At 42.7% G+C, this 13,838-nt stretch overlaps 1 protein-coding gene across 1 annotated transcript in view; it reads right to left on the bottom strand.

The window, feature by feature from the left end:
* Positions 1–12,785, bottom strand: part of LOC311111559 (protogenin A-like) — a gene marked incomplete at its 5' end in the record, with an annotated part of 38,370 nt that extends 25,585 nt beyond the window's left edge. Inside the window, 2 exons of the mRNA XM_084154311.1 lie at positions 10,625–10,927; positions 12,719–12,785. Coding sequence (XP_084010437.1) covers positions 10,625–10,927; positions 12,719–12,785 — 370 coding nt within the window. The remainder of the gene's footprint in view (positions 1–10,624; positions 10,928–12,718) is intronic.
* Between the last annotated feature and the right edge of the window lie 1,053 nt (positions 12,786–13,838).

Genomic DNA, 13,838 nt, shown 5'->3' with positions numbered 1-13,838 from the left:
TTATCTCGCTAGCCCAGAGTAACAATGAGATGCTCTCCCCAGTGTTTACCTTCGGAGGCTCCCCCACTAACTTTATCACAGAAATTACCCCTCTTCTCTACATTCTGCACACAAAAAAACCTGAACGCACATCAAACACAGCAGGCTTGCCAGGGGAGAAGAGAGAGGGGGAAGAGCCAACAGATGAAGAAAACATAAGAGGAGCCGTGCAAAGATTATAAGGAGCTCAGATTTAAAGCGAGGCAAATCCTCACTAGGTGCAAGGTTCATAGTTTCTGATTGAACAGCTGTTGCCACTGACATCAGAGAGGACCCCAATCTTGCACCTTTAGTCATTGTCTGAATAATTGAACATGAACTATTACCACTCAACAAATTTAACAGACAATCAGCACACAGCACAGGTGGTGTGCTTCTAGCTGTATCCTTAGCAAACCTTTCTCAGAGTACTACTTAAAAGCAACGTAAATCTCAAGCACTGCTCTCGAGAAACCTTGCCTAAAGGTAAACTCCACCCCGTCATAAAAACACTGGATTGTGTCCTGGCCTCTATAACGGCCATGATGGATAGCTGGACGTAACCTGGGTTTCCAGGTGTTGTGGTGCTGAACAGCGGGAAAGCCCTAACTGCCAGACCGGGCTCTCTGTGAATCCTGATCAGCGCACTGCACTCTGACAGCCACTCTGTGTCGTCTTTAGGAAGGCGGCAAGGGGAATTCTGTCCCTCCTAAACGCAGCTGACCCTCTGACATGTCAAGGTAAAGACCTCCTAGTTTTTTTCACTGGCCAGGGGCAGGGCATGCACCGTTCATGGGCAAAGCCAAAAGGAACCCAATTAATTTGGGATCCATGACCTACATTCTCTACCCTGACCAGTTTTAGAGAGTTGCGCCACTTTGCCTTGAACTTTTATTTGCAGAGCACTTTACTTCTAGTATTAGACTTCCAAATGGTTGTGTGCAACCAGTTGCTGTAGAGTCCCATTTCTTTGTGTAAAGTTATTTTGAAGACAAGGGGACTGATCTTTTCACTGAGCCCCTTGCCACTTTGCTTTGGGCATTTTTAATTGAATTAGTTGTGAGCTGTAAGGCCTCTTGTGCATCAGGGCCAGTACAGTCCTCTGCAGAGGAATATTTGCTGTGGAGAGAAGTGCAGGCAGGCATTGGATTGGGAGCGTCATTGAACGGATACAGGGGCCCATCCCTCAGCAACACGCTCCCACGGAGCAACAAAATGTGGAACCTCTAATCAACATCAAACACATTCCTAAGTGTTGCACAACAGCAGCAATGCAACATGGAGGCATCCGTCCCAGTAGCCCGGGGCCTGGGGCCATGAGAGGATGAGCTTCCCAGATACTCTGTCTCTCTGAATAGTCAAAAAATGCTGGATTGACAAACAGAGAGATCCTTATTGATTATTGATTAACTACTAAGTCTCGGTCTAAAATCTATTCTGCTAGGGCTTGTCGAGCTGTGGACACTGCCATGGCTGCTCAAAATATGCGATTGACCGTCTCCTTTGAGTGATGATGGTTGCCAGAGGCGGCACCTAATGCTCCTAAATGAAATATTAAAGCAGATGAGCTGAGGCTCACACTACAAGGACTAGATTATACCTTCAACTACCTCTGTCTGCCCATTTACCTCTTCCAGTCACCTTCCAGATGACCTTTGAAACACATTAAGAATCAAATGCTCTGCATTGCCAGCAAATGCTCATCATATGCACCTCCCCCCTGGAGCTTTGGGTGTCCAGTTATTGAGCAAGGCCTCCATGAATGAAAAGGTGACTTGACTATTCTCCCCCTATCACAATTTGTTTCTGTTACTTAATGATTTAATTCAACCACATAGAGAATATATAACTATCAAACCCACCTAGCTTAAAATGTCAAAGCATAATCGATCGGTTGAATAATTTATTGTTTACCCGGATGTTTTGCCCAGTTTGTTTCTAATGAGGGGGTGAATGCCTGCTCCAAGCAGCACAAAAAAAGGATCTGGCCATCTGCCCCTTGCAGTGACCCCACCTCTGACCTCCAACCTCCACAAATCCTGGCCGGCACACCGCCCATCCAGGCAGAGCCCTGCAAGGCCACCCCAGCACTGCTGCAACGCTAATGCTCCCCTGCTGGCAAACTGCCAATCAATCACTCAGAGCCTCCTAAAACTGCCTTCCTACAGATACGAAATGCCCCCGCTAACATCCTCTTTCTCTTCAACCCTGTCCACTGCCATTCCATACTGGCACAGTAGAACAATGCTTTGCATAATGCTTTTCTTCATTTAGTTACTGTGCAGATGGGAGATGTTGGGGCTGGTGCGGAGTTGCAAAAACAAATCTGTTACTATTGATCATGAACAAAGTGGTGATTCACAATAAATCAAATCTCTAACACAAAACATAATGAAGGGCGTTCCATTATTAGTAATGACCATTTAAAACCTTGTCTAAGGATTTGCGGCATGCAGACTTTGCACCCTTATCCTAAGAAACAGAAACAAGTTTGACAGCAACAAAAAAATCAGTGAGTGACCACTGAACACTCTTTCACCAATGTCCGAACTAAACTATAGAATTATTCCGTGCTCTGCCTCCCAGCTGGCCATTCTCTTTGTCTTCCAGTGGCAGACGGGCCTGCTGAAGCCAAAAGCTCAGCAAACATCAGGTCAGTGGACGGGTCAAGCCCGGACAAAGGTTCCCTTAGAAACTTCAGGGGCCAGCTCTGTCCCCCTTCCCCCTGGTCACTCCAGCTAAACGTCCTGCCAAAGTGCAGGGTTATCAACCCAAACCCCCCCTTCCCACCCCACCCTGAGGACATGCTCTTTAACATATGGGAATCCAATATTCAGAGTAGTTGTATGCTCTCTTCTAATTACTATAGCTTGAACGATCACACTGCAGGCACAAATTCTACCTCATTACTATGTTGGTTAAAACAATTCTCAAAATGTGGTGGAAAGAATGTGTTCTATACGTGCTGTATGGAGAGTTATTGTTATGGAAATGTTCAACACAGCCACTGAGCATGCCCAATGAGCATTAATAATCCACTAATAATTTTAAAAAAAGAATATACTTATGGGTGGTCCTCTGTAGCTCAATTGGTAGAGCATGGCGCTTGTAACGCCAGGGTAGTGGGTTCGATCCCCGGGACCACCCATACGTAAAAATGTATGCACACATGACTGTAAGTCGCTTTGGATAAAAGCGTCTGCTAAATGGCATATTATTATTAATATCTTCATAGTAAAGCAAATGTTTATAGTGTGCAGAGTCAGTATATGTGTGCATTCAGATATATCCCTCTGTGGTCAGGGGTTTACTTTGTTGTTCTCTAAGCTGTAACTCAGAAACATTCCATGTTTTTTAGTTTTTTTTAGGGACAGAGGAGCTCAGAGTTTAGCCAGGGCGTCTGTCAACAGGTCAATGGCTGCTGCTGCGCTCTGCTCTGCAGCACTAATTTCCTCCAGGCCTCTTGGTTCCCAGTGGTAGACAAACGCAGTAAGTGGTCAAGCAGGAGACAGCACTGAAGATGTTCTATCCACTCCAAGGCCCTGGCTACGTGTGTGGCTTCTCCTCGCTCCTGATTGGAACAAGGTGGATGAGCACTGAGGCCAGATGCAGAGTGGCTGGTCAGGGATCTGCTCTGGCAGCTTTGTCTAAGGCGATCTGCAGAGCAATTGAGTGGAAACACTGGCCCTAATCCTGCAGATGACCTGGGCCAGGCCTGCAGCTTCACTACGCATGAATGGGTAGGGACTGAAGTTGGTCCTGGTCAGGTCATGTGGTCAGGAAACACTCTTGACCCTACTCATAACACTAGCAGGCAGTATGTCCACAAGGAGATCTACAGTTATCAATTAAAGTATAGGGGAGTATTTAAAACTCCCACCCTTATGAGTCATAAGTGACAGGACAAATAACATTACTGCAAGTGTTAAACAGTAGGACTGAAGGATTCTTTCTTTGAATAGCATTGCAAGAGAGAGTAAGAAGGAGACATCTATTTATGACTTCAACAAAAATCCTTGGCCTCGACCTCAAGGTCCTAATACTGACAGTTCTGAACAGTTCCGTACTGAACCCAACAGAACATTTAACCACTTAAGCGTTCAACGTCATCAGACCTGTCAGAGGGCTCATCAAGAGTCATAACATTTCATTTCAACCAATTTCCAGAAACATTTAATTCAGTGATAATTACTATGATGTGACAAATGTTTGGTATAGTGATATTGATTCATGCTATTATTTCAAATGAGGGACAGCAGATCTGTGTCGTGGGCTGTGGACAGAGTGGGCAGTGAAGGGTTCAGCATGGGAGGGTGAGTGGGTGGGGAGGACCGCTCCTTTCATGACTTCATATGCAAATGAACCATGAATGGCCTAATGCTGGGAATGAGAGGAAACAGTTTAGGAAGCAAGCAGTAAATATCAAACTGTTGAGGTTTCATGTAAATGGTCACTGCCTTGGGTTGCTGCCCACATTTTATGAAAGGTCAAAAGTAGGATCCCAGAAAATACCAGAAACTATCCATTAAGATAAGAGGGACACCCAGATCTGTCTCTATTTTAAGTGGGACTAAGTCATGTAGTGCTTGGGTCTTTTTCTGTACATTGGAATGCATCACACATCAGAATGAGTTCTATGTATCAAGAATAGCTCAGGCTAGTCTCTCTCCCTCGTAACCTTAACTCTGAGTGGAAACAAAAGGAGCTTGTTGTCAAATCGATCATTTGCTTTGTTTCCTTGTGTTGCTTTAAAGGAGGCTATTTCTTGAGTTTCAAATTGAATGCCTCCAATGGAACAGAACCCAAGAAACTCTTGAGTGATGAGCTCCTTCATAATGTTCAATGACCCAACACCACGTTTGTCTTCTCCCCCTTTAATAAATAATAAGGGCTCCTGAAAAAGAATGCTCAGCCTGGCAACTGAGGGGAAGAATGCAATGCTGAAAAGCCCCACAAATCAATCATTGGCCGGGCGAGTTGGGCTGGGCTGGGCCGGGCAGCAGGCTGCTGGAGGGCCCAGTGGTCATTGGCCCAGGCCAAACAAAGCACATACCCCATGAGCACTGTGACCTCGAAGTCCCCTGGGCAGTGGGGGCGTGGGGTTAGGAGAGGGACACTTGCCCCCTCCTCCCATCTCTTATCTGGTGTCAAAGTTCTCCAATCATTCAACATCAGCCCTTCACCCACCAGAGACAGTGCTTTCATTGTGTCTAATCTCTTCATCAGAGTGCTGGTTTTAAACAGTCCATTTTCAAATCAGTACAGTCTTCTAATTAATTATCGTGTCATGCTTTGTTTCTCTAAAATTAAAACAAGTCACCACAAAATAAGGCTTTGTGCTCAAAATCCAATAGGAGATGGTGCCAATGGACTAAATCTTGAAAGCATAACACATTTTTTGGCTAGACACTGATTGGGTGGACACTGATAGGGGACTGTTGAAGTAATTGATAAATGAGAAGGAATGTCTAGCATTATTGCAGGGAGGATTTAAATTGTGAGTACTCTCAGTACCTAACATCTATTGGGCAATCTAAAGAAACCTTGGACCTCTGGAACTTCGGTCCAAGGAAACCATGGAAACCATTCATGTCCCACAGATGCAGATGAGGGAAAAAAATAAGCCATGCTCAGAGACTTATTCCTCTTAAAGAATTATTTCAAACATTCACGTCAATCCATTACTGTGCCTTTAGGTTTGCTTTTCCTTTATTGTGACCCTAATGCTGCAGAGCCTCTGTAGGTCTAATACATTCCTTAGCAACCAAAATAAACACTGGGGTTGTGGTCACACAAGGAGAGAGCTGGTGGGGTCAAACAACCATTTTGTTGGAGTCACGAAGTATGCTGTGGAATAGTCATTTGGGTGCTCTATTGTGGACCACAATATGAAGTTAGTAAACTGTTCAGCATTAGGAATCTTTTCAACCATGTACTCCGTTTTTTAAAACCTGTATTATGTATGCTTACTCCAGAGGCAAAGTGTCTTTGCACTACATGCTTGTCATTTATGGGGGTAGTCAAAAATGGTCCCAAATCCCTGTTGGAAAAAAACTGCATAGACCAGCATACATTTCAAGCTGGTCCATGCTGGTATTTGCTGGTCCATGCTGGTCTATGCTGGTCAAGCTGGTTTGACCAGCATGGTCTAGCTGGTTGGCCAGCATGGTCTAGCTGGTTTTGCTGGTGATCAGCCTTCGCTATGTTTTGGACACTGGTGACCAGCCTTCACTGTGTTTTGGACAAATACCAGCTTATGCTGGTGTTGCTGGTATACTGGTGACTAAGCTGGTTTTAGCTGGTCAAGCTGATCTGTGTGTCCAAAACACAGCTAAGACTGGTCACCAGCAAAAACACAGCGAAGGCTGGTCACCAGTAAAATGACAGGTAAAGATGGTCACCAGCAAAAACATTTATCTATCCTTATCTATCCTCTCTTATGACATCAATGAGCGAGATATATTCTCTCCACTGGTTTGGTAACCTCGAAAAAACATAATTTTCGAATCAACTAAAAACATCCCAGCACTCTCACGGTAAGACCTTGCATCGGAACCGATGGATAAGGATATGGGCAAGGACACGGATATGGTTTTACAATGTATGTGTATTGCATAACACCATGTGAACCTCTGGAAACATGGTATAGGAGGCCTGGAGGGATCATACACATGAGACCATGTCTCTACGGAGAACCCCATCAATCTGTGGAGGCCTATTGACAGCACTCATGTGGTTAGCTACCAAGTCACATGGCCGTTGATCAAGACACAATCCCCTCTCATCGTTTCCCTCAGGGCAACTGACATTTAATGTTTCTCAAACCCTCCATTTCCTGCCTGTAATGGTCGCCTTAAATCATTCTCTCTGACTCAACACTGTAACCAGGTAAAAAAAAGTCCCGGCTTCAAAGTGGGAGCATCTGCTCCGAGGACAAAGGGATTTTCAAATTGTAGAAACCAGATCTTAAAACAGAACTAGCCTAAGATGGTGTTAGGGATGGTCTTCCCACATTTATAACATAAAACAATGAACTCAATTTGTTGTTATTTTTTGTTAAATAATGCCACTGTCTTTCTAAAGGCCAGAGTCAGAAAGGACTTGGCAGCATGACTGATAATGAGGGATATCTTTTAAGGCCAGAGGTGAGAAGAGCCTCTGGGCAGAAGGTGCAAAAGGTCCCCACATGTTGCACTATCAATCTTCCTGGTGAAGGATGCAACACATGAAAAGCTCCCTGAGCCATAGTAACGCTCACTCGGAAATCTTTTCACAGCATTCAATGAGGAGTGTTTTTTCAATGCAAACAGGGGCGTCATAAACCCCACCTAGGGCACAGTAACATAAATAAAAAGCATCTTAAGACCTAAGGATACACTGTATGTTAAAACAAATAGGCCATGTCGGAAAGTCATATCATTTACAAAAAGTCACTTTCTCAACTTAAAAATAGTTGATTGAAAAAGCATAATTGAAGTTAGGATAATCAAATTAAAAAAGTTTAATCAAACTCTGCAGTGCCATTCTCATAATTACCCTTCCAGCGGTGAATAGGCCCAGCTGTCCTAACCATTGATCTCTGGACAAACAAATGCCCCCCAAATAACTCATTTTAGTCAGGGGGCAGTTTGGGGCAAGGCGGACAAAGAAGGCCAGAGTGAAAAGCTTTTCATGAATTCTTCAGAGTAGCAGAGCAGAAAATCATAGTGAGGAGACCACTAGCCTCTGCCTCACTGGCTGGCCATGCAATAAAGTTAGGCCATTTAGACACTCAGGGAAAGGCTGTGGTATGAGGGAACGGCAAATTCACATTTGTGTGTGTGTGTGTGTGTGTGTGATTCTCGACAACCCCCACTGCCACCTTTGTTTTCTACCACTGAGCATTTCTCAGGTACGTGCAAATTTTATGAGCTTCCAGATAGACCGTCAAGCAGGTCTAAGTGTCCCTTTAAAACAAGCCTGTAAACTCCGCTGGCAGCCTTTATCACCTCTTAAGTTCATAATATAAAACAGAAAACCCTCTCAATTAATAAAACTACAAACACACAGCATCCTGTAAAAATCACAGTAAGGACACAGGCCACTGTAATACCGGGCTGAAACTGGCTGTATAGCATGTGAGAGGGTCAGAGTAGTTTTAGTGGCTTTAAGGCAGTCACTGTTTTCATGGACCTCATGCAAATCTAGGCTCATTAACTCTGTATTTTATTGGTATAGCATCTACAAGTCTGTGTGGCATCTTCCAAAACAAAAAAAGATTGATGTTGTATTGCACTCAATTGTCCTGATAGTAATCTTGGTTAACCCAGAACTAAAGTAATTGGTCAGCTGCTCGATTAAGTTTTGGGTCCATACATGTTAAGAGAAGGGATCAAGAGATGCTAGAATGAGGAGCGGAACCGGAATGATTCCCATTCCTTCCCCACAGATTCTACGGTACCGGTTATGTTTACGTAGATCTGTCCACGAGAGATTACCCTGATAGTAATTTCAAAAGTACTTGTAAAGGCCCAAAAATACAAAAATAGTAACTTTTTCTTTTTTACATATAAATCTAGGCCTATCTGGAAAGCAAAAATGTTATCAATGGTGTCTGTTAGTTTTAGAGGTCTTCAGTAGAATTCAGCTTAGGGAACTGAACCAGGACAGACACATTCTTGTCTCTCAACATCTACTTGTCAGTGGATTGTCAGGATCATATCAGACAGGATATCCTAAAGAATAGTATTCCAACCGGTGGGCTCTTCAGGAACCTCACAGTGGTAAATCATTTTAACAATTTCACAACTAAATAATTTCACAACAATCCTGCCCAATTTGACATGTATCAGGACTTAACTTTTCCATGTACAATTAGAATTAGAGACAATCACAATATTCTTGGACGAGTGCATGGAGGGGCCATTTTCTGTCTTAAGTGCCACGTAAAACCTCAGGTTTCCCTATGAAAGGGAATGCAAGGGAGGGAAAAAAAGGCACATTCTTTTGTGCAAAAGAAGCACAGAAAAAAACATGGCCTGGGGGGTGGTGTCACTCGGGAACAGGGTCCCTAAAGAGCAGCTCCACTGGCCCTTTAAAATAATAGGCAGCAGGCTCATATACGTGCCACTGGGAGAAAAAAAAGCATTCCAAAAGAACAATTCCCCAGTGATCATGGAGCAACCACATGAAAGCCCAGTCCAGTGAATAAGGGTCATCTGCTCTTTAGCACTGGTGTAACCGGCATCCTGGACAGCTCCTAACCTTTCAAACCTGCATCTCCCTCATTTGCACACCAATGGACATATTATCCTCCACTAAGAGTATCTTTTTGGCTTCAGGCCTCGAACTTTGAAGGCTGTACCCCCCTCCCCCCAATGCCACCACTGAAGCATCCAATGCCTTCCCTTCCTCAGCTATTAGGTGGATTAGAGAACCGGAATGCCCAAAACGCAACATTGGGCATTACACTGGCGAAGAAAGAAGAGAGATTAGACGCACCAGACTACATAGAAAATGATAGCACCCTGCTGGTGATGAGAGAAATACCCTTTTTCCCTTGATTTCAGAGGTGGGAAAGGCCTATTTTATGCCTGTTAAGAGTGTAAAGTCTCTATCTACTCCCCAATGACTATGTCAGCTTCAAACATTTTAGCAGATAACTACAAGTAAGATCTCTCACTTTGTTTAATTATCATTTCAACACAGAGATTGTGGCTCTACACTCTTAGAAAAAAAGGTGCCCATAGGAGAACCCTTTGAAGAACCTATTTGGGTTCCATGTAGAACCCTTTCCAATGAGGGTTCTACATGGAACCCAAAAGGGTTCTACCTGGAGCCAAAATGGGTTCTACCTGGAACCAAAAAGGGTTCTCCTATGGGGACAGCCGAAGAACCCTTTTGGAACCCTTTTTTCTAAGAGTGTACATCAAACCTTTTGTCCAGTTGTATACCTGCTAAGAAGTTAAGAACTTGTGCTGATAGTGCGGGGCTTGTACTAAGCTCACCTCTAAAGTGGATATCATTACCATGCTTTCAAGATGAAAACACAGGAGTTCCTCTGTTCATCAAGTAAATGTTATTTTGAGGGGCATAGTATCTGTTGTCCTGTCATGTGGATCACTTCATCGTGGTCCTCTGTAGCTCAATTGGTAGAGCATGGCGCTTGTAACGCCAGGGTAGTGGGTTCGATCCCCGGGACCACCCATACGTAAAAATGTATGCACACATGACTGTAAGTCGCTTTGGATAAAAGCGTCTGCTAAATGGCATATTAATATTATTATTGCTATGACATAACATCCTCAGTGTAGGGCACACAGATCCCATGCAGTTACTTTAAATTGTAATTATATGTAACTACACAGTAACTAAGATATTCGAAAGAGAACGTGGATGGTTTATGTTACTTATCTTAAGTCACCATGTACACATACCATGTACATCCAATGTTGTCTACTTTTCTACTGTGTTTAGGAAGTTCCCATGACCAGGTACAAACATGACCAATTATGTACAATGAGACATATTAGGAGGTCCATCTTCTGTGGCCCAAAGGTTGGAAGCCCTGCATAACCTCTCCATTATTCCATGTGATGCCTATACACAACTCCAGTATGATACTTACTTGCGATTGTAAGACAGACTTTCTGGCTCAGGATGGCTCCATACTTGTTCTGAGCGAGGCACTGGTAAAACCCTTCATCTGATTTGTCTCCTCTCCTGCTCTCCACCTCCGAAATATAAAGGGAGCCGTTGGAGAGAATGTAGACGCGGTCGTTCTCTGCAACTTTTACTCCATTTTTAAGCCACCTGATGGCAATAGGCGACTCTCCGTGCGCTTGACAGTCCAATATAACGGCATCCTTCCGCATGACAGTAACATCGTGGGGCTCCTTGATAAAAAATAACTCACTAAAACACAAAACACCTATGGGGAAGAGAAGAGAACAGAGTCAGTGCCTGGCTGGAGTGGGAGAAGAAGCAATGTGATGAAATTAGCGACAATACTAGGCAAGGGATTACAACTATTCTACGTTTTCCATAGGCATATTGCATTGGTAGGATCTAAACTTGAAAGCATGTTAACATCATGGTGCCTACAGAGAGGGGCTTGGATCCCATCCAACAGCAGCTCTCATTGTACTGAGGTATAGTACTCCTATTTGATTTCTTTCTGCTCCAATTTAATCCTGTTACTCATGTCTCATAAAGCTGTGACGTCACTGATTCCATGGCTCCATTCAGTCACAAATGTTTTATTGCACTCCCAGCATGAAATTCATAAGTAGCTCCCCTTTCAATGACAAGACTCCCAGCTGTAAAAAAGTTACAATCCAGACAGGAAGCAAAAGCGTTTATAATTTTCCAAATCAAATGTAATGGCTACACACGTCTAATGTCCTAATGGAAATGTTAATGGCTCTGTTGGCTACTAATCGTTTCATGTTAAACAATTCCTCATTTATTGTGAAACTATGGGATTCACACTACCTTCACACAATCATTTTACGTGCCTTTTGTATGCAAATAGCTTATTACCATTTCATTTAACACTTTAGACTGCAAACCTTGTAGCCTTCATTTGGTTTATCAGAATTCACATGTTTTGAGCCATGTTCAGCAGTATAAGACTTCACATAACACGTTCTATAACTCATATTCTCAAATAAACAAACACTATACTTGATCTGGCCAAGTTCCATCTGAGCTCTAGGACCCCTTCTGACATCTCTATGCTCCAACGCTTAAAATGAGGTAAATGAATAGATGAAAGCATGTCCTATTTAAATTATAGGAGAGTATAGCCTACTATATATATTTCTGAAATACCACATGCACTTTGGTAATCAAATTGGCCTACACATTTGCTTAAGGGGAAAAATACAAGCTGTCAAAAAGGTTTGGTGTAGGCTACTAGAAGAAAAAAATCACAAATTAAATTGTTGGAAATCAATTTAAATGTAGATTATATATATATTTTTAAACATTGAGCTGATCACCATGTTCAGAGTAGCTACTTCAAACAGCAATTTACACAACATTATATTAATTGTTAATTGCCTATGTTAACTGTCTGCATCAAACGTCAAAGTGGATTATTTATGGAAAGAAAATCAGTAGCCAGTTTTTCTATTGATATAATAATTCATTTTTATATGTACTGAATGAAGCTAACATGAGTAGGGAATAGCTAACCTATATGTTTTCGCGTTTATCAATATCTCAAAGCAGGGCTGGCAATATTGTACAATCCACGTGTATCTGATTGCTGTGTTGTTCTGCACGTATACAAATTCATGCAGAAACCCGGGTTATCGTGTAACTCGAGACAAAAGCTAAAATCAAACATAAACTTGTATAGGTTCTGTGCTTATCTAAATGTATAGCCTACATCGGGCAATGGTCGAAGCAGTCAGTGGTCAGCGTGGCCATTTCGTTGCCCCCTAAACTCCGGGCACTGGCAGTGCGTCCACTCAGCTATAGAAGTCGCAACATAGGCTATAGGCTAAACACTTCAATATTGAATATTCGTTAGTACAGAACACTTCAACTAACTTATTATTTTTCAGTGTAAATAGCAAACCCTATTAGTATAGGAGCATGAGTATGGTCACACATCCGATGTCCAGTTCGGTATTTCCCCCCCCCCCCCCCCCACTAAACCAGTCACTATAATTTCAATTTGACATAAACTCAAACAAAATATTACCTTTCTTACCTGAGATTGGAAGAAAAAACGCAAAAAACAGCAAGCGCTGATATAATTTCCTTTTAAAATACTCCATCTATTCCAATTGTTCTCGCATACTAACTCTCTCAGCCCCTACCTCCAGTCGAACTACGTGCTAATCTAAGAGGAAAGTGACTGCGCTCCTGATCACAACAGGGATTACTTTTTTTCTCGGAGCAGATGGACATCACCCCACCCATTGCTGCGTTCTACGGTTGAGTAAGTCATGGGGGGAAATGTATGGGAGAGTTCCTCCGCCACCATCAGTCTGCTAATTAATACACAGGCCAACATCTGATCACTTCTATTTTTTTATGAGTGCCATAGCAGGTATAATTTGGTCAGGTGTTACTGGTATTAGTGCAAAGTTATACACGAAAGTGAATGCATACAACACATCTGTGTGATTAATGCATATAGTTTTATTAATTTCCCTTATGCCTTTTGGAAACATGGAGCAGACCTTTCCTTTGATGACTCATCAGGATCAATGATAATTCAATGATAACTAAGAGGCATGGGAATTAGAATGATAATGCACATGGACATAGACATACCTGTATAAAGAAGGATATAGAGTTTCAACCAAGGAACATGATTGAGTATCATTGAGAGAATATGATCCACATGCCCTCATAGGTCTGGGGAGCATTATGCACAGCTATCATGGCCTGAGTGCAGTGCTGAATGATGACTAGAGGAAACCCACCATGAAACTCACAGTTGTTCATGTGCAAGGTGTGACTAGGGTCTACTGCTTACTCAGAATGTAATTCCTGGGAAGCATCAGTTCCTCAGGAAAAGTTTGTGTGGAAATGGCTTTGGAGTTGTAGTTCATGTGGATAGTTTGGATTAGCAACAAATCATTTCTCATGCTGTCTGTAAAAAGAACCAGGGCAATGTGTTATATTGTTGGCTTAGTGTGTGTTTATTATATTAGGGATCCCTAGGCTGTTCCAACAATTGTCTATTCAAAAGTCCATTCACATACTCAGAACCATCGTCTACCAGCTAGCTGGACTATAGATCAAATTCCCATTCCATCCAAGGTATTGCATTTAATTTCAGATACTGTATAACCAAAAGGTTATTGGTCCAACAAATCATG

Source organism: Coregonus lavaretus (genome assembly GCF_964263955.1).
Source record: "Coregonus lavaretus genome assembly, chromosome: 37".
Classification (NCBI taxonomy): Eukaryota; Metazoa; Chordata; class Actinopteri; order Salmoniformes; family Salmonidae; genus Coregonus; species Coregonus lavaretus.
This window is presented reverse-complemented; position numbering and strand designations above follow the sequence as displayed.